The following is a 26,498-nucleotide window of genomic DNA, read 5'->3' on the forward strand; positions in this document are numbered from 1 at the left end:
TCCTAAAGTCAGCAGAAGGAAGGAAATTGTAAAGATCAAAGAAGAAATCAATAAAATAGAGACTCAAAAAACAATAGAGAAAATTAATAAAACCAAGAGCTGGTTCTTTGAAAAGGTGAACCAAATTGATAAACCCCTGGCCAGACTCACTAAAAAGAGGAGAGAAAGAACCCAAATCACCAAAATTATAAATGAAAAAGGAGAAATCACAACGGATACAGCAGAAATACAAAAAACCATAAAAGAATACTATGAACAACTATATGGCAATAAGTTTGACAATCTGGAAGAAATGGACAATTTTCTAGAATCTTACAGCCTGCCAAAACTGAATCAAGCAGAAACAGACCAACTGAACAGACCAATCACTAGAAATGAAATTGAAGAGGTCATAAAATCACTCCCTACAAATAAAAGTCTAGGACCAGATGGCTTCACAGGTGAATTCTATCAAACATATAAAGAGGAATTGGTGCCCATCCTCCTTAAACTCTTTCAAAAGGTTGAAGAAGAAGGAATACTCCCAAAGACATTCTATGAGGCCACCATCACCCTCATTCCAAAACCAGGCAGAGATACCACCAAAAAAGAAAACTATCGCCCAATATCATTGATGAATATAGATGCAAAACTTCTCAACAAAATCTTAGCCAACCGAATCCAACAACATATCAAAAAAATTATACACCATGACCAGGTTGGGTTCATCCCAGGTTCACAAGGATGGTTCAACATACGCAAATCAATCAACATCATACACCACATTAACAAAAAAAAAGTCAAAAATCATATGATCATCTCAATAGATGCAGAAAAAGCATTTGACAAAGTTCAACATCCATTCATGATCAAGACCCTCGCTAAAGTGGGTATAGAGGGAACATTCCTGAATATAATCAAAGCCATTTATGAAAAACCCACAGCAAATATAATCCTCAATGGGGAAAAACTGAAAGCCTTCTCACTCAAATCTGGAACAAGACAGGGATGCCCACTCTCACCACTGCTCTTCAACATAGTTTTGGAAGTCTTAGCCACAGCAATTAGACAAACAAAAGAAATAAAAGGCATCCATATAGGAAGAGAAGAGATCAAACTGTCACTGTATGCAGATGACATGATTCTATACCTAGAAAACCCTAAGGACTCAACCCCAAAACTCCTTGAACTGATTAATAAATTCAGCAAAGTGGCAGGATATAAGATTAACATTCAGAAGTCAGTTGCATTTCTGTATACCAGCAATGAAGCATTAGAAAAGGAATACAAAAATACGATACCTTTTAAAATTGTACCTCACAAAATCAAATACCTCGGAATACACCTAACCAAAGAGGTAAAGGACCTATATGCCGAGAACTATAAAACCTTAATCAAAGAAATCAAAGAAGATGTAAAAAAATGGAAAGATATTCCATGTTCCTGGATTGGAAAAATCAATATTGTGAAAATGGCCATCCTACCCAAAGCAATCTACAGATTCAATGCAATCCCTATCAAATTACCCAGGACATTGTTCACAGAACTAGAACAAACAATCCAAACATTTATATGGAACAACAAAAGACCCAGAATCGCCAAAGCAATCCTGAGAAACAAAAACCAAGCAGGAGGCATAACTCTCCCAGACTTCAAGAAATACTACAAAGCCACAGTCATCAAAACAGTGTGGTACTGGTATCAAAACAGACAGACAGACCAATGGAACAGAATAGAGAATCTGGAAATTAACCCTGACACCTATGGTCAATTAATCTTTGACAAGGGAGGCAAGAACATCAAATGGGAAAAGGAAAGTCTATTCAGCAAGCATTGCTGGGAAACCTGGACAGCTGTATGCAAAGCAATGAAACTAGAACACACCCTCACACCATGCACAAAAATAAACTCCAAATGGCTGAAAGACTTAAATATACGACAGGACACCATCAAACTCCTAGAAGAAAACATAGGCAAAACACTCTCTGACATCAACATCATGAATATTTTCTCAGGTCAGTCTCCCAAAGCAATAGAAACTAGAGCAAAAATAAACCCATGGGACCTCATCAAACTGAAAAGCTTTTGCACAGCAAAGGAAACCCAAAAGAAAACAAAAAGACAACTTACAGAATGGGAGAAAATAGTTTCAAATGATGCAACTGACAAGGGCTTAATCTCTAGAATATACAAGCAACTTATACAACTCAACAGCAAAAAAACCAATCAATCAATGGAAAAATGAGCAAAAGACCTGAATAGACATTTCTCCAAGGAAGATATACAGATGGCCAACAAACACATGAAAAAATGCTCAACATCGCTGATTATAAGAGAAATGCAAATCAAAACTACCATGAGATACCACCTCACACCAGTCAGAATGGCCATCATTAATAAATCCACAAATAACAAGTGCTGGAGGGGCTGTGGAGAAAAGGGAACCCTCCTGCACTGTTGGTGGGAATGTAAACTGGTACAGCCACTATGGAGAACAGTTTGGAGATACCTTAGAAATCTATACATAGAACTTCCATATGACCCTGCAATCCCACTCTTGGGCATCTATCCGGACAAAGCTCTACTTAAAAGAGACACATGCACCCGCATGTTCATTGCAGCACTATTCACAATAGCCAGGACATGGAAACAATCCAAATGTCCATCGACAGAGGATTGGATTCGGAAGATGTGATATATATACCCGATGGAATACTACTCAGCCATAAAAAAAAAGGATGACATCATTCCATTTGCAGCAACATGGATGGAACTAGAGAATCTCATACTGAGTGAAATGAGCCAGAAAGAGAAAGACAAATACCATATGACATCACTTATAACTGGAATCTAATATCCAGCACAAATGAACATCTCCTCAGAAAAGAAAATCAATCATGGACTTGGAGAAGAGACTTGTGGTTGCCTGATGGGAGGGGGAGGGAGTGGGAGGGATCGGGAGCTTGGGCTTATCAGTCACAACGTAGAATAGATTTACAAGGAGATCCCGCTGAATAGCATTGAGAACTATGTCTAGATACTCATGTTGCAACAGAAGAAATGGTGGGGGAAAAACTGTAATTGTAATGTATACATGTAAGGATAACCTGACCCCCTTGCTGTACAGTGGGAAAATAAAATTTAATAAAAAAAAAAAAAAAAAAAAGAAATAATTTCATCTACAAAAATCAGAGTTATTTTGAACAATGCAAAGATTTCCTTCTTTTTTTTTCTTGCATCTTTGGAGATTATATTGAATCTCTTTATATTATATTCAATCTGGAATCTGTGAATGTTTTTATATTATATGCATTAATATCAGCATATGAGACAATATCTTTTTTTTTTTTTTTTGTCTTTTTGCTATTTCTTGGGCCACTCCCACGGCATACGGAGGTTCCCAGGCTAGGGGTTGAATCAGAGCTGTAGCCACTAGCCTATGCCAGAGCCACAGCAACACGGGATCCAAGCCTCGTCTGCAACCTACACCACAGCTCATGGCAACGCCGGATTGTTAACCCACTGAGCAAGGGCAGGGACTGAACCCTCAACCTCATGGTTCCTAGTCAGATTCGTTAACCACTGCACCACGACGGGAACTCCTGAGACAATATCTTTTTTTTTTTTTTTTTATTTATTTGTTGTTGTTGTTGTTGTTATTGTTGCTATTTCTTGGGCCGCTCCCGCGGCATATGGAGGTTCCCAGGCTAGGGGTTGAATTGGAGCTGTAGCCACCGGCCTACGCCAGAGCCACAGCAACGCGGGATCCGAGCCGCATCTGCAACCTACACCACAGCTCAGGGCAACGCCGGATCGTTAACCCACTGAGCAAGGGCAGGGATCGAACCCGCAACCTCATGGTTCCTAGTCGGATTCGTTAACCACTGCGCCACGACGGGAACTCCATGAGACAATATCTTAATGGTGGTAAAAGTAGTTAAGGAAAAAATTTTAAGGGAAAACAATGATAAGTGGTGAGATTCAATATGATTTTTTTAAATGTTTTCCAGTATTTTAAAAATATTTTACTATGTGCATGAATTATTTTTTCTTTAAGTCTCTAAAAAGTAATAGTTTTATCTAATAAAAAATTCTGGAGTTTCTGTTGTGGTGCAGTGGTTAATGAATCCGACTAGGAACCATGAGGTTGTGGGTTCAATCCCTGGCCTTGCTCAGTGGGTTAAGGATCCAGCGTTGCTGTGAGCTGTGATGTGGGTCACAGACTCGGCTCGGATCTGGCACTGCTGTGGCTGTGGCGTAGGGTCTGCGGCTACAGCTCTGATTCGACCCCTAGCCTGGGAACCTCCATATGCCATGGGAGTGGCCCTAGAAATGGCAAAAAGCCAAAAAAAAATTTTTTTTATAAACCAATAAAAGTAAAATCCATACAAAAAATTGACTATTTGCCCAATAGTTGAAACTGACTTGAAGGAGGTCTTAACAGTAGTTGTCTTCATCTTTTTCTATACTTTGCAGATTTTATATAATAAGTCTCATATTGTTTTATAATGCAAAAATACAGCTTATTAAGAAAATCAAGATTTAGTTTCATTAATGAAGGGAATTATTAGGTGCAGATGTTTCTGTTGATGGATGATAAATAAACCTTTTTTTTTTTTTTTCCTAAGCCCAGGTCTTACCTAAATGATATTTTGTTGTTAGTGTTACTGACCCACTTGAAGTATATCTTTTCTTTGCAGAAGTTTTCATTTATCAACATGTGGTAACACAGAGGAGTTCAACGTTTATTCAAGCATCAAATATGGTATTGAGTGCCTACCCTATGCTGGTTGCTGAGAGTACAATGGGTAACTGAGGCATAGTCCCTGTTCTTATGAAGTTGAAAATTTAACATTTGAAAACTGTTGAAAAAGCTATTGAGGGCTCTGTGCGTGGGAACACACAGTAGAGGCATCCAGCCTGGTCAGAAGGAACAAGAAAGACTTTCAGAGGAAGTGTAGTATCAGAGTTAGAGAGTGGAGGGCTGAACGTTGTGCCATGGATTTGAAATAGCCTCTCCAAAGGTCTGTTTGGGGAACCAGAAATAGATGAATATACTGGCAACAGAGTTTGATGCTGGGGAGTGGTGAGTGATAAAGGCTGGAATCAGTAGCGAGGTCATGAAAGGCCTTGTAAACCAAGTTAAGGAATTCAAGTTTTGTCCTATGGGTAATGGGCAGCCGTTGGAGGTTAAATTAGTTTCCTAGGGTTATGGTGACAAATTACCATGCATTTGATAGCTTTACACAACAGTCATTGATTTTCTCACAGTTTGTGAAGCTAGAAGTCTAAAATCAAGCTGTCCATGGGGTTGGTTGCTCTGGAATCTTGGAGACAGAGTCTGTTCCATGCATTGAGTGCATACCCTATGCTGGCTACTGGTTCTGGGTGGCTGCTGGCAACCCTTGGTATTCCTCAGCTGGTGGCTTTATAACACCAGTCTCTGCCCCTTCTTCACATGGTGTTCTTCTCTCTGTGTCTTCTCCTTTTCAGTGTTTTTATGGACACTTATTTATTGAATTTGGAGCCCATCCTAATCCAGGATAATCTCATCTCAACATGGCACCCTAGTTACATTGCAGAGACCTTTTTTTTTTAATTAATTAATTTTATTTTTAAATTTAATTGTATTGAAGTATGATTGAGTTACAATGTTGTACTAATTTCAGGTGTACAGCAAAATGAATCCGTCATACAGATGAATATATCCATCCTTTTTTCCTATATAGGTTATTACAAACTATTGAGTAGATTATTTTAAATAAGATCACATTCTGAGATTCAGGGTGGGTGTCTCTTTTGGGGGACACAATTCAACCCACTGCATATGGTTTTAGGAGGTCAGTTAAACAAATCAGACATATTTCAGAAGGATTATTCTGGCTCTTGTGTGGAAAAGGGATTTGAGGGGTTAAGGCTGGGTACCTGGGGATCAGTGGGAATCTAGGTGAAGGATGCTAGGGGTTTTGGAGGTGAGAAAGTAGAGATGAGTGTAGGCTACTCTGATGGTTGGTTGTGAAGGGGAAAGAGCCAGGGCTGTGGTTGAACAGAGCATATGGTACTGAGGAGGGGCTTTTATAGGATGGGAGATACTTAGTGTATTTTTAATGCAGGTGAAAATGATATTGTATCTACTAAGGGAAGTAGTTGAAAATTAAAGAATGGAGGGCAAGGAGTTCCCATCATGGCTCAGGGGTTAATGAACCCAACTAGTATCTGCGAGGACATGGGTTCGATCCCTGGTCTCGCTTAGTGGGTTAAGGATCCAGTGTTGCCATGAGCTGTGGTGTAGGTCACAGACTCAGCTCAGATCTGGCATTGCTTCCAATTTGACTCCTAACCTGGGAGTCTCCATGTGCCATGTATGTGGCCCTAAAAGACAAAAAAAAAAAAGAATGGAGGGGGAGGTAGAGATACTTTTTTAAAAACTTTTTTTGAAATACAGTTGATTTACAATGTTGTGTTAGTTTCTGTTGTACAGAAAAGTGGTTCAGTATTATACATATATTATTTTATATATAGTAATATGTATATTTTAATCCCAGTCTCCTGAGATTTTTTTTTTTGTCTTTTGTTTTTTTAGGGCCACACGCATGGCATTATGGAGGTTCCCAGACTAGGGGTCTAATCAGAACCACAGCCACAGCAATGCAGGATCCAAGCTGTGTCTGCAACCTATACCACAGCTCAAGGCAATGCCGGATCCTTAACCCACTGAGCGAGACCAGGGATTGAATCTGCAACCTCATGGTTCCTAGTTGGATTCATTTCTGCTGTGGCATGATGGGAACTCCCTCCTGAGATGTTTTTTAATTGTAGTTGATTTAGTTGTAAATTTTCTAGTGTACAGCCCAGTGATGCGGTATACACACATGTATTCTTTTTCATATTCTTTTCAATTATGGTTTATTACAGAACATGGAATATAATTCCCTGTACTATGCAGTAGGACCTTGTTTATCTATTTTATATATAATAGTTTGTCTGCTAATCCCAACCTGCTGCCTTATGCCTCCCCACCCTTTTGAGACAACTGTTTTACTGAAAGGGAGGAAAACGGGGTCTAGAGCACAGCCTGTGTCCACAGCAGCACATCCATGTCTGCTCCTGGGTGTTTTAAAGTTCTGTAATGATGGTAATGGTGATGTTGAGGAAGGTGGTTACTCCTGTTTGAGAACTCTCTGTGTGCCAGGTGCCACACAGGTTACTTTCCTTCTGTTACCTCATTTAATCTTTAATTTAGTTAGATTAGTATCGCCTTCATTATTTAGGAAACTGAAGCACAGAGAGGTTAAATCATTTGCTCAAGGCCACACAGATAATAAGTAGTAGAGTGTGATTTCCTCCCAGGCAGCCTGACTGCTGAACTCATGCCAAGAACACTGCTCACCTGTGCTGCCTCTCAGGGCAGAGGGAATTATCTATATGTGCACACTTTTCTCCCCCACAATGTATGTTGACTTCGATAAGCAGGCACAATTATCATTTTGCAGATTACAAAGCTATTATCTTGCCTGCTCTTTTTCCTTTTGTTTGTTCTTTCCCTGGCTGGCCGCTAGATTGACTCAGAGAGGCAGTGCCATTTATTTTCTTTATCTTTTCATTGGGTGGGACCGGTTTGATTCCTCCTTTATCTGGGTGGTAGGATGAGGTGAATGTTATCCCTTCATATTACTAATCCATATATTAAACCTACCCGAGGATTAAATGAATCTCTTGGGAGATTCAATTTCATAAGCTTTCGCATATACCCAGCTGCCTTGAATAACTCTTATTGACACCTGCTTTGTCATTGATTCCTTTATACAACTTGCTTTCTGGATTTCTTTACTGAATGTTGTCTTGGCTCAAATGTCACTTTCTTGGAGGAGTCTTTCCTCAACCAGAACCAGCTCTGGCCTCCCTGGTACATACGTCATAGCTGACCTCAATGGCTGGGGCTCTTTAAGGCATACTGGGTAGCATTTAACCAGGGTCGTTTAAAGCTCAGGATTTTTTTATTTTTATTTTTATTTTATTTATTTATTTTTTCCTGCTGTACAGCATAGGGATCAAGTTACTCTTACATGTATACATTTTTTCCCCCACCCTTTGTTCTGTTGCAATATAAAGCTCAGGATTTTTTTGAGGAGGACGGGACAGAGGAAGATGGAATTTCATCTTTGAAAATTCTAAAATATTAACAGTCAAAATATAATTTTAATTTACTTACAGATGGCATGGATTAGGAGTTTTCTTGTCACCACTGATAATCATCATAGTCATATTGCATAGTTGAATTTGCAAGATTGTAACCAGGAAATGACTTTCTTCCGATTGCTAATGTTGATAGATGTGTGTCTGAAAGTTTGTCTCAAGTGATGATTTTTAAAGCTTTAGGCAGTTGAATTTTTATTTTTATTTATTTTTTATAAAAATTATTTTAGAGATATACTTGTACAAAATGTAATTAAGTTTTGTTAGTTGGTAAGATTTTTTAATATTTTCTTGACGTGTAGTTCATTTACAAGGTTGTGATAATTTCTGCTGTACAACAAAATGACCTGTCATACATATACATATATCCATTCTCTCTCAAATTCTTTTCCCACACAGATTGTCACAGAATACTGGGTGGAGTTCTCTGTGCTATACAGCAGGTCCCTGCTGGTGAATCATTCCATATACCTCAGTGCGCATATGCCAATCCCAAATCCCCAGTCCATCCCTCTCACCCCCACCACCTGCCTCCTTTGGTGACCATAAGTTTGTTTTCAAAGTCTGTTCTACAAATAAGTTCATTTGTATACTTTTTTTTTTAAGATTCCACATATAGGTGATATCATATGATACTTGTCCTGGCAGTGGTGTTTTTAAGAGTTGCTTTTATAACACTGGTCAACCATTTTCAAGTCAACTCACTTCAGTGATATCTCTCTAATGGCTTGCATGCTTGAAGTGGAATATTAGGCCAAAGATAGGGGCCAGAGGAGTTATCTTCCAGGTAGAAGAAACCACATGTGCAAAGGTATGGAGGTCTGTCATTTAAGAACCAGCCCAGCAGGATGTTCCTGCAGTAGTCCTTTTCCTTTCCCCTGTGCACAGTTCTGGGCGTGCCAGCAAGTCATGATCTGGAGAGCACCTGCCACCCTAATCAATACATGTCAAGATCCCAAATAACTCTGATCGATTGTTAGAACTAAGAGTGGGTTCACTTGGTGATATTTTTTCCTCTGTGTTCTCTTGCCAGTCCCTCCTGAAGCCATCAGCTTCTTGTCAGCAGCTGGGGTCTTTGTTGTCCTTCTGATGGTCCTCTTCCTCTTCATCAACAAGAAGCTGTGTTTGGAAGTCACAGAAGGCCTTCCAGGCCTGGAGCAACGAGGGAAAAGGAAGCACTCGACAGACAAGGCTGGGACCCATGAAAGACTGGGTGAGTATGTTGCCTCAGTCTTCTGAGCTTGCCATCTGGCTGTGGTTTGGGTCAGGAAAGGAGTGTCCCAGTTTCCAGGATGGACCCCATTAAGAAATCACCCGTGTGAGTTGTTTAGCAGCTGCTGTGGTGGGTATGATGAACGGACGTTACTGAAGAATACATTAGCTTTGGGAAAGTAAGTGCTGTCTTTAGGGTTGGAGGAGCAGATGGGAAAAGGCTGACCACCACTTCTCGTCTTCTTAGCTTTTTAGATGTCTGTTGATTTTCCCTCTGACTAATGCTTGAAGGAAGAAAAAATGGATTTTGATTGACAAGAGCCTTGGTGTGCTTTGGTCTCATTTTTTTTGGAACAGTGTTGACATTTCATTTCACTTAACTGTTTCTGAGATTTCTAGGGCTTGGGGCCACCCCCCCCCACCTCACAGGGCGACAGTCACTTTTCTAAAGAGAAATTTTTACTCTTTAAGTTTACTGAATCTTAGTAGATTGAACTTGCTTCAATTTGATAGGGGGAAATAACACACTAAAAGAAATCACTGGCTTCTGATCTTAAAGGACACAGTCTGTTTTCAATTGACAATGTGTAGAACTTTTTGATACAGGATGTTATCACAGAGTGATGCTTATCATCACACAGAAGCTGGACATTTAAAGACCATACTCTAGAAAAGAAACTCATGGACTTGGAAAACAGACTTTTTACCAAGGGGGAGGGGGAGGGAGAGGGATGGACCGGGTATCTGAGGTTAATAGATGCAACCTATTGCGTTTGGAATGGATAAGCAATGAGATCCTGCTGTATAGTTCTGGGAACTATATGTAGTCACTTGTGATAGAGGATGATGGAGGATAATGTGAGAAAAAGAACATATATATATTGTTATGTGTGTGTGTGTGAGTGACTGAGTCACTTTGCTGTACAGTAGAAAATTGGCAGAACACTGTAAACCAACTATAATGGAAAAAATTAAAATCTTAAAAAAATAAAGTGGGAGTTCCTGTCATGGCTCAGTGGTTAATGAATCCGACTAGGAACCATGAGGTTTCGGGTTTGATCCCTGGCCTCGCTCAGTGGGTTAAGGGTCCAGCATTGCCATGAGCTGTGGTGTGGGTCACAGACACGGCTCAGATCCCGCGTTGCTGTGTCTGTGGCGTAGGCTGGCAACTACAGCTCCGATTGGGCCCCTGGCCTGGGAACCTCCATGTGCTGTGGGAGCGGCCCCAGAAAAGGCAAAAAAAAAAAAAAAAAATTGAAGAAAAAATTGAAAAAAGGAATCTTGGAGTAGGGGAGAGAAAATATTAATGATGCTATGATTTTAATCAGATGCTTATCTTGGATTTCAATATTTCTAAAATCAGACTGTCTGATAAATTTTCATATATAAATAAATTGAAAATATGTAAATAAATTACAATTTGTTATTCAAAAAAAATAAAGATTGTGCTCTTTCTTATCTTATGGGCAACACTTTGCTTTTTTCTTTTTTTTTTTTTTTGAATCAGCCTGATTTTCACTCTTTTCTCTCATGTCCCCATGTAGGCATGTGTGATGGAACTGGTAGAGGGACAGCCTTACATTACTTTTTTTGAGCTGGGGAAGGGCCTTGAGGAGAACAACCTTGAGGCATCCCACCTCCTGGGCATTCTAGGTGAGCCAGCCTGAACCAAGGAGAATATTTAATGACTTACTGATATGGCCCCATGTGTAGCGTGGTTTAACTCTTTTAGCTTTGATAGAAGAAAAGGCATAATTTAGGAATAAATATGTATTACTGATCTATTGCTTTAACAAATTCCCCCCAAGCTTAAGTACTTAAAATGGCAAATATATATTTGTTTCCAAAGTTCATGAATATGGGATTAGCTTAGTTGTGGTTATAGATCAGGGTTTCATGAGGCTGCAGTTAGAATGTCAGCTGCAGGCATCTGAAGGCTTGATTGGGGCTGATGGACTCACGTCCAGGATGGCAGAAGACTTTAGTTCCTACATGAACCCTCCACAGGGCTGGTTGACTATGTTTATAACATGACAGCTGGCTTCCCCCTGAAGGAATGATCCAAGAGAGGAGAGCAAAAGGAAGCCATTTTTTTTTTTTTTTTAATGACCTAGTCTGAGGAAGTCCTATAATATTACTTCCAGCACATTCTAGTCATTTGCTCAGTACAGCCTATGTTCAGGGAAGGAGATTTAGGTTCTGCTTTTTAAGGGAACGGTATCAAAGAGTGTGGGGACATAAATTTAAAGATACCATAGGAGAGAATGATGGGAGGGGTGTTCATTTCAGTTCTGGCAGTGAATTTGGCATTGCTACTGTTGCAGTGGCCTTATTTCTTGAACTCCACTTGGGACATCTGGCTCATCTTCTGAAAATAGAGTGTGAATATTTAAAGTAGAATTTGTTATGTGAAATCTGGGACTTACAAGTGGTTGAGCCCCTGCTGTCTTGGCTGGGACATAGGTGGGCAGGATGAATAGATTTCCACTGGGTTGGGGGGTGGTGTGGAGGTAGGTTTTACAGCGATTCTACTTTGCTCCCTTCAGCAGCTGACTGTCACAAGGTGTGTGACCTGGGCAAATTATGGAACCGTTCTAAGCGTCCCTCCTTATCTGTATATTGGGATTATCAGTACATCCCTTACAGGGTTGGTCTCGATTAAATGAATTAACTTTGTAAAAATACCAGCATGCTGCCTATGGTAAAAATCCTAATAGACCTTTAACCAAAGCTGTGTAGTAGTAACAAAATTCTAGTCACAGTAGTGGTTTCTAGGAATGGCACCACCACACATGGACACACTGTATTCAGTACTTAAACTGGGAGATTAAAGTTGGTGATGTTTTCTCTTTTTCAAACTGTAATGGGTACAGAGAGCTAGGATTAGAGCTATTTAAGATATTTTCTTTTTGTCTTGTTTGACATGTTATCTGAGTAATTTAGAGACAGTTATGAATTATACTTGCAAATAAATTGAGGTTTGAAGATACTGTTGAAACAATAACAATAAAGCATGAACCAGAAGCTGTGAGCTCAAGAAACACTGAAATCCATGTCTCAAACTCAGGGTGGGTGCTTATGAAGGGAGCTTTGAAAATAGTTAAATCAGGAGAATCTACAAATTATAATGTCTAAGAAGCAAAGAATTTCATTTTGACATTTCTTCTTTAAAAGTTTAATTATCATTGATCAAGAGTCTTTGAAAAGTGTACTTCTATCCCAGATTTTATTTAACTTTTGATGTTTGCCTTAATTATCATCCTCAGAGCACTGCTTTCTCAGTGAAGTTGGGATGTTCTTAACGTATTTTGACAAATGTAGGAAGAAGGAAGGCAGCCTAGTGTGGTGGAAAGACGCACCGTACAGACAGCCAGAGCTTAGTTTCGCCACTAATTGGCTATGATATTTTGGGAAGCTCACTTCACCTCTCTGGGTCTTAAGTCCTCATTTGCAAATTGATGATTTTGGACTAGGTTTCTCCCAATTGCTATTGTGCAATCCTATTTGAGCCTTAGGGTTACCATAGCAACTTCTTTTCTAGGTCTCAGTCTTTCAGTGGAAGAGGCCTAATGAAAATGATTAAAAAGCAACTAGACCATCCTACTCTTAGATTGAACCCTGTGAAACTGCCATTTTTATGGGTCAAAAAAATGGCTGAGTATCAGCAACCTAATCATTAGAATCTAATATATGTGAAGTTCTGAGGAATAAAATCATTCTTTTTGTTATATATCAGAGAGTTAGGTGTCACAATTTATTTTCCTAGCCCACTGTGCAAAATAATTTACCTCACCAAAAACTGTGCCTTTTAGGCTATATATTTTTTCTAAGTTTAAAGAGTTTACACATCATTGGTCTGGATAAGGGGAGAAACTGAAGCTATTTCCTCCTAATAACATAGAAAATAATAATAATTAGATAATTGGAATTGGTGGCTCTCGTTTATTTAGCATTTAGTATTGCCATATACCTGCTAAGTCTGTTACACAGATTATTTGATTTAATAATGCAAGGTACTTGTGTTATTTCTCAGTAGAGATTGCTTTGGGGGAAGGGTAGATGTTACTTGCCACAAAGAAGTCATTGTACAGCTTTGAGATAAAAAATTTATTAAAAATCAAAATCCCATTGTGAGATAATAGTTTTTAAAGAAGCTTAGCTTTGAAAGAGAGAGAATTTTCTTTTTCTGTTTTGCTTTTTTTTTTTTCCACCTCAAAAGCTTTTGTTATGTATCAAAGGCAACTTTGAGAATTTGGAGCAAAGAGCTTCCCTTTAAGAGGCATGGTGTAGAAAAGATATAGGCTGTGACATGGGGGTGGGTCCTCCAGGACAGGGAGGGAGAGGAAAGGATTTCCATCACTGGAAAGGGCATCCCAGGCTTGGAAGGATGACAGGAAAAGAGGTTTGGAGGGCTTGGGCATTGCCTGGACCGGGAGAAGGGTGGTGGAGGTGGGGCGGGATGGCAGTGGTTGTGGTGAGATCAGAGTCCAGCATGGCCTGAGGAGGAGGCCCAGCTCAGAGCAGCATATACATCCCCTTTGGAGGAGTGGCCCCATGTGAGCCTAGGGTGGCTGCAGGGGGTGGAACATGCTGGAAGGGGTTCTGAAGACTCCCCACACAGTTCCTCAGGCAAACAGACCATGTCACACAGGCGTTCAGAAGTTTCTGTGTGAGGAAACAAGCCACTGTGCTCCCACTGGGAAGTTGTTGCACCTGGGGGGCAGGGTAGGCTTGAGGAACCTGGGGAGTGAGCCACTGAGCCTCCTGGAACCAGAGCTGGCTTCATGGGCACGCCAGCTGTGCAGCTGCACAGGGCCTCATGCCCAGAAGGGCCCTGCTCTTGGGTTGGTGCTCTGCTCTTGCCTTCTTGAACTTCTCAAGGATTTTGAAACAAGGGCCCTCCATTTTCAGTCTGCACTGGGTCTTCAAATCATGTACTTGTCTTCCCTGGACGTATCACGAGGAGGTACTGCAGGTGTAGACACTTGACAGGGGAGGCTGGAGAGGCAGAGGCCGCCTCCTCTGGAGGTCAGGGAGCCAGCAGGAGGAAACAGCATGTCACAGCAAATCAACTTACTGTGGTGCTCAATGCACCTTGATGAGCAGGAACAAGGGGTGGGAGTAGAAACCCCTCAAACTGATTTTTCATGCCCAATGAAACCAACCAAATGACTTTGAGGGACAAGTGGAAGTTCAGTTTCTCAACACTGAGCATGGGTGCGAGGGGTGACAGAGAGAGACAAGAGCACCCTGGGACAGCCTGGAGACAGACTATACATTTAGGCAAAGCTGGTGCTGGGCAAGAAAACTGTGCCAGCTGGAGCTCAGAAGTCAGGTGGTTAAAACGTGACAATTCTCCCTACCAGTTGGTTAAAAGACCCAGCTGACTGGTTGCCCCTCAAGGCCACTCCCACCTCTTCACCTACAACCAGATGGTTAGCTTCTGGTCCAGCAGGGCTCCGACTGGTCCCAATTCCTTCTGCTTGGGTCATGATGGCTGCAGTTGTCAGATACTTTTAATTTCAGTTCTACCTTTAGGTCAGAGTATGTTCAAGTATGACTTGCTACTACACAATTCAGCACAGAGGTACTGTTAACATCTCCGTTTTATAGATGAGGTAACTGAGGCTTGGAGTGATGAATTTTTTTCCCAAGCTATTCAGTGACAAAGCTGGGACTTGTATCCAAAAACAGCCTAATGTTAGAGGACAAGCTCTTAATTGCACTATTTTTCCGTCCACCTAACATCCCAACTCAAGCCATTGTTTCATGCTTTGGAATTTCTGGGATGTAAGAAAGTGAGGAAAAGGAGCATTTGGAGGATGGTTTGGTTTCCAGTGGGTGCCATACGGATCACAACAAATTTGGTGTCTTAAAACAACATAAATTGATCTTTCACACAGTTTAGGAGACCTAAAGTTTGACATCAAGGCATTGGCTGGCCCACACTCTCTCCCAGCTTCGGGTGGCTGCTGACCACCCCTGGCACTTTTCAGCATGTGGCTGCCTCTGTCCCATCTTTGCCTCCATCTTCATATTGCCTCTGTCCTCTCTCTGCCACTTGTCACTGGATTTAAGTCTCACCCTGAAATCCAGGAAGATCTTCTCAAGATCCTTAACTTCATCAACGTCCACAAACACCCTCCCAACCTTCGCATGTTCCAGGGATTAAGACATGGACAGAGCTTGGGCACCATTCAGCCCATTACGGAAAGAGAGGGGGTAGAAACGTCACATGAGAGTGCTGTTAAATCACGACAATTTAGGAGCAATGGTGAAGAATTAGATATAAAGTTCTTTCTCCATTTTCCTTCAATAGTGGTGTTTGACACTCCCCATCCAGGATTAGAATGATTCTTACAAAGAGACAAAACAAAAGCTTGTCAATTATTTATGGAATACGTAGTAATCAGCAGTCAAGAGTGCTTTCCAGTTGTCAGTCCAGTTGAACTACATTGTATCTCAGTCCTGGGAAGCTTTTAAATAATACTAACGCTCAAATCCCACTGCAGACTAGTTAAATCAGAATAAGGAGTGACAGTGGCCCGGTGCCCTGTAGAGTTTGAAAAAGAATGCCAGGTGACTTAAAGGAGTGGCCAGGGTGGAGTGCCACTGCCAGCAGGGGGAAGTTCATTGCCAACTTCCCCATTTGGTACGGAATGGAAGCACTTGAGCAGAGTGTTAACACTGGCCCAGTTTACCTTTGCTTCTGTCCTCAGAGTTCATCTGAGGTTCCCCAGCTATTTCCTACCCTGACTGGTTCTGTTCAGTTCTGCCCTGGTCAGCAAGAAGCTTTGTCCTTCATGCTGCTTCCCTCCCCACCACCTCAGAGGTACCATGGTGCTACGAGCAGATTACTTCTTCGTAGGGGTTTTAAAAAAAAAAGTAAAAATGATTTAGAAAAATTGTCTACTTCATAAGATTATTCAAAGGTGTCAAAATTTATATTCTGAGTTTTAGAAATTTTTAGTGAACTGGACCCAAATAGAAGAATTTGGCTGTTCTGTCTATATAATGTCCAGTGTTTTCTGAATGATGGTGACTATATTCCATTTTAGTTTTAGGCCCAAAAAAGAAAGCGTGATGAAAAATTTTGCAAAATAGTGTGAATCAGGATCTGAAACAGATGTTAAATATATATAATATATATAATACACATATTTAATATATATATATATATACATTTATATATGTATGTTTTATATATGTGTGTAAAGGATACTGGCCAGCAGATATGGATGGTTTCATCATCATCATCATTATCATAATTTGGCTCCTTAAGATAGAGAAGGACATTTAGCCATGTCCCCATCTTACCATTGTAAATAACCAGCATTAGCTTCTTTATACTTCATGTTTAGTAGGACTGATGAATTAAATATAGGCCAAAAGATGTGTCTTAAAGGACAGTCTCTTCTTTTCCAAGAAGTCTGGGTTTGCTGTCTTTCACGTTGTGTTTTCTGAACCCAGAGTCTCAGTTTCTTCACTTGCAGGTCTGCACAGGGGTTATGGGTGTTGGACTACTCAGATGAATTTTAAATGAACCAAATGCTTTAGAATAACAAAAGGACCAAATAGTCCCCTATGTTTTTTTTTTTTTCTGATAGGATGATTAAACCCTATAAATGCCACTGAAATATACTTTTTATATAATTTATAGAATTTTAGATGGTACAATAATTTGTTTTAGAGTTAAGAATTAACTCTCTTTAGAAAGTTGAAACCTGGAGTTCCTGTCGTGGCACAGTGGTTAACGAATCCGACTAGGAACCATGAGGTTGCGGATTCCGTCCCTGCCCTTGCTCAGCAGGTTAACAATCCGGCGTTGCCGTGGGCTGTGGTGTAGGTTGCAGACACGGCTTAGATCCTGCGTTGCTGTGGCTCTGGTGTAGGCCGGGGGCTACAGCTCCGATTCGACCCCTAGCCTGGGAACCTCCGTATGCCGTGGGAGCGGCCCAAAGAAATAGCAAAAAGACAAAAAAAAAAAAAAAAAAAGTTGAAATCTTCTACCCCTCCCACCATCCTCCCTTGTTTTTTTTTTTTTTTTTTTTTTTCCTGAAATGGTGGGATGAATGGAATAGTCCTTCTTTACTTCTTGTCACCCTTCCAGTGAGGCATTTTCCAAACAGGACCCAACTTGGATGGGGGTACCTAGATGGGAAAACCACTTGATAACAGTCTAAGTTGAAAAGTATTTTCTCTTCTGATTTTAATGCTTTAATTTGCACAGTATACACATTTCTCTAAGTGTTTATTCTATTGGGTTGAACTCTGTGATATTACTGATTTTGTAGGTTGGAAGTTTCATGTGGTTCAACCTAATACATGAAAAGAAAAACTGAGGAGCTGTGAGAGTTTTAACATGAGGACAAATGTTGTCGCATCTCATTGTGGTGTCTAGTTCCTTGTTTTGGTGACAAAAATAATTGAGAATACTCTCAATGCACCTGTTAAAGTATGATAGATTGAACCCTATTTGATGGTACACATTTCAAAGAACTCAGTTGAGAAGTTACTCGTTTGAGAATATTCATTCATCCATTCAGTATTATTTCTTAGAAATCTATGTTATGCTACACAGTGTGCTAAGTCCTGGAAATAAAACGGTGAAAAAGAGAGATACAGTCTTTACTCTCATGGAAATTCCACTTTGGATAACAACGGAAAATAAATAAAACTGAAAGTAAAGAGGCAAATAAAATGATTACAGATTATTATCAATGTGATAAGGGCCTAAAATAATGACTAACTGACAGGATGGAGAGATTTACTTTACATAGGGTTGAACACATCTTGCTCTCTGCTGGGGGTGGGGAGGGAAGGGAGAAGGAAAGGGAGAGAGAGAGAGAGAGAGAGAGAGTGTGTATTGGTTCTGGGAACTCTTATAAGTACATTTCCCAATGGCTACTATGGAATTTTCAGTTGTCCTACTCTCTCTCTCAATACATACATTTTTTTTTTTTTTGCTCTCTTATGTGTGTACATGAGAGAGAGAAAAAATTAAGGAACTAGTTTCTGTCTTATAGGAATTAGCTTATTATATTATGGAGGCTGGCAAGTCCAAAATCTGTAGGGTGAGCCAATAGGCTGGAGACCCAGGAAAAAGCTAATGTTGCAGCAGCTGAAGTGTGAAGGTCATCTGCTGATGGGATTCTTTCTTGCTCAGGGGAGGTCAGTCTTTGTTAAGGTCTTCAACTGATTGTATTTGGCCCTCTCACATTATGGAAGGAAATCTGCCTTACACAAAGTCCACTTTTAAAAAAAAATTATTTATAAGGTTATATTAATTTCTGCTGTACAGCAAAGTGATTTGGTTATACATATACATATTCATATTCTTTTCCATTATGGTTTATCATAAGATATTAAGCATAGTTCCTTGTGTTATACAGTAGGATTTGTTGTTTATCCATTCTATATACAGTAGTTTGCATCCGCTAATTGCAAATTCCCAATCCATCCCTTCCCCACGACCCTTCCACCTTGGGAACCACAAATCTGTTCTCTTTGTCTGTGAATCTGTTTCTGTTTCATAGATGGGTTCATTTATGCCATATTTTAGATTCTATATGTAAGTGATATCATATGATATTTCTCTTTCTCTTTCTTTTTTTTGGGGGGGGCCACACCTGAGGAATATGTAAGTTCCCAGGCTAGGGGTTGAATCAGAGATGTAGCTGCCAGCCTATGCTACAGCTAAAGCAGCACAGGATCCAAGCTGCATCTTTGACCTACATACACCACAGCTCATGGCAACACCGGATCCTTAACCCACTGAGCAAGGCTAGGAATCGAACCTGCGTCCTCATGGATGCTAGTCAGATTTGTTAACCACCGAGCCATGATGGGAACTCCATGTCTTTCTCTTTCTGACTTAGTGTGATAATCTCTCAGTACATCCATGTTGCTGCAAATGGCAGTATTTCATTCTTTTCTATGGCTGAGTAGTATTGCTTTGCATGTATGTATTGCATCTTCTTTATCCATTTGTCTGTTGATAGACATTCCATGCCTTGGCTATTGTGAATAGTGCTGCTATGAACATACAGGTGCATGTATCTTTCAATTATAGTTTTCTCTAGATATGTGCCCAGAAGTGGTATTGTTGGACCATAGAGAAACTCTATCTTTAGCTTTTCGAAGAACCTCCATACTGTTTTCCATAGTGGCTGCCCCAATTTACATTCCCACCAGCAGTGTAGGAGGGTTCCCTTTTCTCCACACCCTCTCCAGCATTTGTTATTTGTTGACTTGTTAAGAATGGTCATCCTGACCAGTGTGAGTTGGTACCTCTTTGAAGTTTTGGATTGATTTGCGTTTCTCTAATAATTAGTGATGCTGAGCATCTTTTCATGCAAAATCTACCTTTTTAAGTGTTAAGCTCATCCACAAAAAAAGCACCCTCACTCTCACAGAAATATTCAGAGAAATGTTTAATCAAATACTTGGGCCAAGCTGACACATAAAACTAACCATCATGGGAGCTTACTTAACATCTGTGTTTGTGTTCTTGTTTCCTTCAGTGTATTACAGTAGGGAGGCTGGGAAGAGATCTTCATTAATCAAAAAAAAGAAAAAACACTTTTTATCATGGAAATTTTCAAACATACGGGAAAGTATAGAGAGGAAAGCATAATGAGCCTCATATACCCATCACCCATCTTCAACAATTATTAACAAAGACAATTCATTTCTAAATTATACCCTATTGTCTCCATTTCCATGTTTTCCTTGCTCAAAAGGGAGTAGATCTGTCCCTTTAAAATTTCCACTCTTTATTGTTTGTTTTCTTGCAACCTAGATGATGGGTTATTGTCCCCAATCAATAATTTGACCCAGCAAATGAACATGCTACACAGCGAGCCAGTTGCTGGAGAGCCAAGACATTAGATTGAAGGTCGGGAAGATACAAAAGGTCCTTCTATAGATCTGGGTACATTTTCAGTCAGAATATGAGCAGCTCTGTTTTCTGAGCTATTTACATAAGGGTACATAGTGAGTTACCTTAGAAACAGATTCTTCTTGTGGCATTTTAGATTCCTCTGTGATGCCAGGATATTAATAAAAACAAATCTGAAGCTCTCTGTAAGTACAAATTGCTGCGGAAATGTTTAACACCTAAGTTTGAGAACTCCCAAAACACACATCACTATTTCAAAAACTGCAGAGAATTCCCTTTATGATTTTTTCACCTTGCCAATGACTCTCTAACATATGGGTGTGTGTATATATAGGTACATATATATATAACATATATAGTCCCAAATCAACTTTTGGCTGACACTCTGAGCCTTTTTGTATCTGGAATAGCCAGAGCATGGAATCGTATGACTGAGTTCTGGGTAGACCTCAGTAAACCTTGGGATCTATGGGGAGGTACCCAATAAATGTTGATTTCTTGGTGGATTGAAATTCTTTCTTCACTCCTTCATCAGGGGTTCCCAGGATGACCTGAGGAGGCCTTCAACATACATCCTTTTGCTGGAGCTGGTGAAATGATCTCATCAACTTTATGGGTAGCTTTGAGGGGACTGTGTCATTTTTCACTTACAGATGAAGAAATTGCTCCTAAGTTTAAAGCTTGTACATTGGTCTGCACATGCTAAAGAATGGGATTGTCCTCAAGTTCTCTGTGCCATACCTTCCAAAGATACATGGTATCTAGAGGATACATAGGGAGTACCAGTTACATTTATCAGAGGTGATGGGTTTTTGTGTTTCTCTTATCAGTAAGGCTCATTATGCTTTAAAAAGATGCATTCCTTAAATTTAAAAAGAAATGAGCTGATGAGTGGACAGCAAGGAAAAAGCATTACTGTAGAATAGTAGTACAGGTTACAGTTTCTGTTTGTTTGGTTTTTTTTGGGGGGGTGGGGGGTGCTGCACCCACGGCATATAGAGGTTCCCAGGCTAGGGGTCGAATTGGAGCTACAACTGCTGGCCTGTGCCATAGCCATGCAGGATTGGAGCTGTGTCTGTGATATACACCACAGCTCATGGCAACTCCAGATCCTTAACACACTGAATGAGGCCAGGGATCAAACCCACAACTTCACGATTCCTAGTTGGATTCGTTTCTGCTGCACTACGATGGGTACTCCCAGGTTACTGTTTCTACGTTAAAGGGAGTGTTTATAAGTTTATGCTTAACTAGCTATTTGAGTAATCAATTCTAAACTAGTTATTGGAGGAAGAGGTTTTTAAAATCTTTTTATTTTTCTTAGTGTAACATATTAAGGTAAAAGAAAGGGCATGTCTCTGGTTCTACTTTTCCATTAAAATATCTACATTTCTCTAAAATTCATGTAAAGGAGCAAATGTCCTATTCACAATCATAGTAATTGCAAGCTTAGAGCATCATGTTTAATGATTGAGGTTTAATGACAGAGTGACAAGTACTATTTGGAGTGTGTAAATTTAGGAATTCCAAAAACATTTTGAATCTTATTTTCTTAGTTTCTATACTTTAGATCCTCCAAAGAGTTCTTAATTCTTAGGAACAATTATTGTCAGTTTTATAGAATGAAATTGTGATCTGTTTAAGAATTGCTTTTCTTTTTTGTTTTTTCCTAGTGAGCATTAATGACAGAGTGGTTATTTATAGTTGTCATTCCACAAAAGTGTGGGTCACTTGATGAGAGAGGGGATGAGGGGGGGAAAACCTTACCTTCAGGGCACTAACTCTTTGACTGTTTCTTTTTAAATTGTCTTGAAGCAAAATACAAATCATTTCAAGGCACATTGTGGAAAGTATGATGAAGCTCTCAATATCTTACCTGGACTCTTAAGCAGAAAGCTTTTTGTTGTTGCTAAGTGGGTCTTTTTTTTTTTTTTTTTTTTTTTTCCTTTTTAGGGCCGTGCCTGTGGCATATGGAAGTTCCCAGGCTAGGGGGGCAAATCGGAGCTGCAGCTGCTGGCCTACACCACAGCGAGGGCAACTTGGGATCTGAGCTGCATCTGCGACCTACACCACAGCTCACAGCAACACCGGATCCTTAACCCACTGAGCAAGGCTAGGGATTGAACCCGCATCCTCATGGATACTAGTTGGGTTCGTAACCCACTGAGCAACAACAGGAACTCCCATAAGTGGGTCTTTGGTTCTCCCAAATTCCATCACCCTTTTCGGTCTCTAAGCAAATAATACTTCTTAAAGATATACTTTGTAGCTCATTATTCTATGTTGGAAAGATGTCAGAGTCCTTTTAAAGTTTTGTTTTTCACAGGGGTAGGTGTTATGGTCAAAGACTTAAATGGTGTAAGAACATTTTAGGGCAAGAGTTCCATTTAGCGTTTACCACCCCCCCAATCTGAAACTAACCCAAAATGTGTATTTCAGAGTTCCTGTTGTGATGCAGTGGATTAAGAATCCAACTGGGGTGACTGGGGTCACTGCAAAGGTACAAGTTCGATCCCTGGACCGTTGCCGTGGGTTAAAGGATCTGGTGCTGCCATAGCTGCAGCATAGGTTGCAGCTGTGGCCCAGATTCAATCCTTTGCCCAGGAACTTCATATGTCATGGGTGTGGCCTTAAAAAGAAAATGTGTATTTCATGTGGGACTCTGTTTAGAAATGTAGTGAAATGTCATTTTCCACATTAGTTGGAGGATTTTCCTTTCCATTAGCTGTTCTATTGCAGAACTTGTATTTATACCAGCATGCATTTTGGAATGAAATATTACTATTTTGCTACTGGAAAGTAGGATCCCATTCATTACAAGTGACAGTAGTAAATCCTAGTTGAACTGAACCGTGCTAACAGAAGACTGCAGAGGTATTTGTTATTTCTCAGCAAGCAGGCTTTCATTATCTTTCAGTGAGAAATTGGAAGGATTAAAAAAGAAAGAGAAGAAAAAAGTAAAAGACAGGCATTACTGGCTTAAAGTAGAAATACAGCGAGCTTTTTGGTTTAACTGAATAGATACAATCTGTATAACTATATATAATGCTATAAAATAGGTCACATATGTATGTAGAATTAGTTAAGGAATCACGCATTCACTATCATGCTTACAAAACAGTGCTTCTATTTCTTATGTGAAATTCCCTGCCAGTGGAAAGGGGAATGTAGAAGGGATGTTTTCAAATGTTCTTTGACTGGGGCCACTTTGGCTGGGCAGACCTGAGAGACATCATATACCCCCCACTTAACCTACTTCGGTTTGCAGCCACAAGGATCCCATTAAGGCTGCTGCTTTTGATGGGATCCCAGGGGGATCTGATGATTAATGTTTGCCAGACACAGAAGTACTGAGATTGTCGTGTTGTTAGCACTGCTATTCTAAGAAGCCAGCCATCAAGGACCACAGGAGACCTTGTTTTGATAACCACTAATGAAGGAGATAAAATGTGTAGCAGTCATCATTTTAGTAATGAACAGTTTTACTACCTGCTTAGTTTGTAGCTTGTGTCAACAAATGAAAACAAAGGAAAAATTATTGAACATTTGTTAGCACTGATCTAGCTTGAGAGTTCTAACTTAAGCGTATTGATGTGTTCTTTCATAGACAGAGGGGGCCAGTATGAATAAGAATGTGAGGCCATGTCCTAGGACCTAGTAGAAACATGTGCAATGGATTTATAATTTGTGCTGGAATGGTTTTCTGACTATAAATGAAAATCTTATTAGATGAAAGATTCTTATTTTCCTCATCACAAACATAGTGGGAACCACATTAAAACTTGTGTAACTATTGGTGGTAGAGTATCTTTCAGAGATAGACTAACCTCACCAATCTGTGCTGTTTATAGACATGACAGTGGGGGATAAGGGGCCCTTTTGATATTCTGAAAAAGAAATGTAGTCTCCAATGAAGAGCTTATGCATCTAAAATTTGGAAATAGGAGTTCCCATCGTGGCACAGTGGTTAACGAATCTGACTAGGAACCATGAGGTTGCAGGTTGGATCCCTGGCCTTGCTCGGCGGGTTAAGGATCCGGCATTGCCATGTGTTGTGGTGTAGGTCTCAGACACGGCTTGGATCTGGCATTGCTGTGGCTGTGGCATAGGCTGGCAGCTACAGCTCCGATTCGACCCCTAGCCTGGGAACCTCCATATGCCCGGGAAGCAGCCCTAGAAAAGGAAAAAGACAAAATAAATAAATAAATAAATAAATAAATAAAATTTGGAAATAGTTTAAAATTTATAAAAACCATTCCTAGATCTTATAGGATTAAGCAAACCTAATTTGTGGAGGCCAACCAAGTTCAGTTTAGTTTAATTCAGTCTATTTCTTGAGTGCCTTCTATATGCTTGTTTCTTTTTCATTAATTTATTCTTTACATTTTATTTTTTGAGTTCCTATTGTGGCTCAGTGGAAACAAATCTGACTAGTATCCATGAAGATGCAGTTCCGATCCTTGGCCTCACTTAGTGGGTTAAGGATCTGAAGTTGCTGTGAGCTGTGGTATTGGTCGCAGATGTGTCTTGGATCTTGCATTGTGGCCAGTGGCTACAGCTCCAATTTGACCCCTAGCCTTGGAACCTCCATGTGTCTTGAGTGCGGCCCTAAAAAAAAACAAAACAAAACAAAACAAAAAAAAAACCTTAATTTTATTAGAGTATATTGATTTCGTGTTATGTCCATTTCTGCTGTGCAGCATGGTGACCTAGTCGTACATAGGTATTTGTTATTTCTTAGCAAGCAGGCTTTCATATTTTCCATCATGGTCTATCCCAAGAGATTGGATATAGTTCCTTGTGCTGTACAGTAGGACCACAATGCTTATCCATTCTAAATGTAATACTTTGCATCTACTAACCCCAGTCCATCCCTCTCCCTTCCCCTCCCTTTGACAGTCAGAAGTCTGTTCTCCATCTCCGTGAGTCTGTTTCTGTTCTACACATAGGTTAATTAGCGTCATATTTTAGATTCCACATATAAGTGATATCATGTGGTATTTGTCTTTCTTTTTCTGACTTCACTTAGTATGAGAATCTCTAGTTGCATCCATGTTGCTGCAGATGGCTTGCTTGCTTGCTTTCTTGTTGCTTTTTAGGGCCACACCCATGGGATATGAAAGTTCCCAGGCTAGGGGTTGAATTGGAGCTGCAGCTGCTGGCCTACACCACAGCCACAGCAATGTGGGATGTGAGCCATGTCTGCAACCTACACCACAGCAACACCAGATCTTTAACCCACTGAGTGAGGCCAGGGACTGAACTTGCATCCTCATGGTTACTAGTCAGATTCAGTTTCTACTCTACCACAACAGGAACTCTCCATGTCATTTTTTTTTTTTTATGGCAGAGTAATATCCATTGTGTATATGTACCAAATCTTCCGTATCCTTTCATCTGTCAATGGACATTTAGATTCTTGAATTTTGATATCTGCATCCTAATTATGTTTGAAGCAAAATGAATTTCACATGTGTTCGATGCCATCAGTAGTCCAGAGTGCAAAGGATGGTGACTACGGGGAGCTCCCCAAGACCCTGATTTAAAATGTTATCTTCGAGGAATGTCGACAACTGTCCAAGTGCAGTTCTATTATTTTGCGGATGAGGAAATGGGAGTCTAGGGAATCAAACATCTTTCCCAAGATTATAACTAGTTGCAGAAGTGGAACTGGCTGATGGTGCCTCATATCTATTTTAGCGTTATTTCTGCTGTGTCTCATAATCTTTTTCTTTATTGTATGATTCCATTTATATGGAGAACCCAGAAAAGGTAAATTGTAAAGACAGAAGGTAGATTATTGGTTAGCTGGTGCTGGAGGTGGGAATGAGGATTAATTATATATGGTTATAAAAGATCATATTGGGGTGATGAAATGTCCTAACTCTTGTTGGACATGATGCTTGCACAATTTGATAAATTTTCTAAAAAGTAGTGAACTGTTTGTGATTAGAATGGGTATGCTTTAAAAAGGTGAATTTTATGACCTATGAATCATACTTCAATAAAACCTTGCTCTTCAAAGTGTGTCAATGGATCAGCAGTGTGAGCATTATCTGTTACCTGATTAGGAAGGAAAAACCTTAGGCCCTTCTCCTAACCTCTTAATGAAAAAAATGAGAATTGTAATGTAAAGAGTCTCCTGAAATATTTTGATGATGATGGTGATCTTGCTTAGCCCATTTAATTTTAAATTTTACTGTAATAGAAA

At 40.0% G+C, this 26,498-nt stretch overlaps 1 protein-coding gene across 4 annotated transcripts in view; it reads left to right on the forward strand.

The window, feature by feature from the left end:
• SYT16 (synaptotagmin 16) overlaps nucleotides 1-26,498 on the forward strand; it is a 323,819-nt gene that overhangs the window by 129,712 nt on the left and 167,609 nt on the right. For 2 of the 4 annotated variants that reach the window (XM_021062549.1, XM_021062553.1), the window contains exon 2: nucleotides 9,209-9,388. In XM_021062549.1, coding sequence (XP_020918208.1) covers nucleotides 9,209-9,388 — 180 coding nt within the window. Of the gene's footprint in view, nucleotides 1-9,208; nucleotides 9,389-26,498 lie in introns of those variants that run through there. The other 2 variants (XM_021062535.1, XM_021062543.1) reach the window with 2 other exon arrangements.

The sequence above is a fragment of the Sus scrofa genome, chromosome 1 (genome assembly GCF_000003025.6).
Source record: "Sus scrofa isolate TJ Tabasco breed Duroc chromosome 1, Sscrofa11.1, whole genome shotgun sequence".
Classification (NCBI taxonomy): domain Eukaryota; kingdom Metazoa; phylum Chordata; class Mammalia; order Artiodactyla; family Suidae; genus Sus; species Sus scrofa.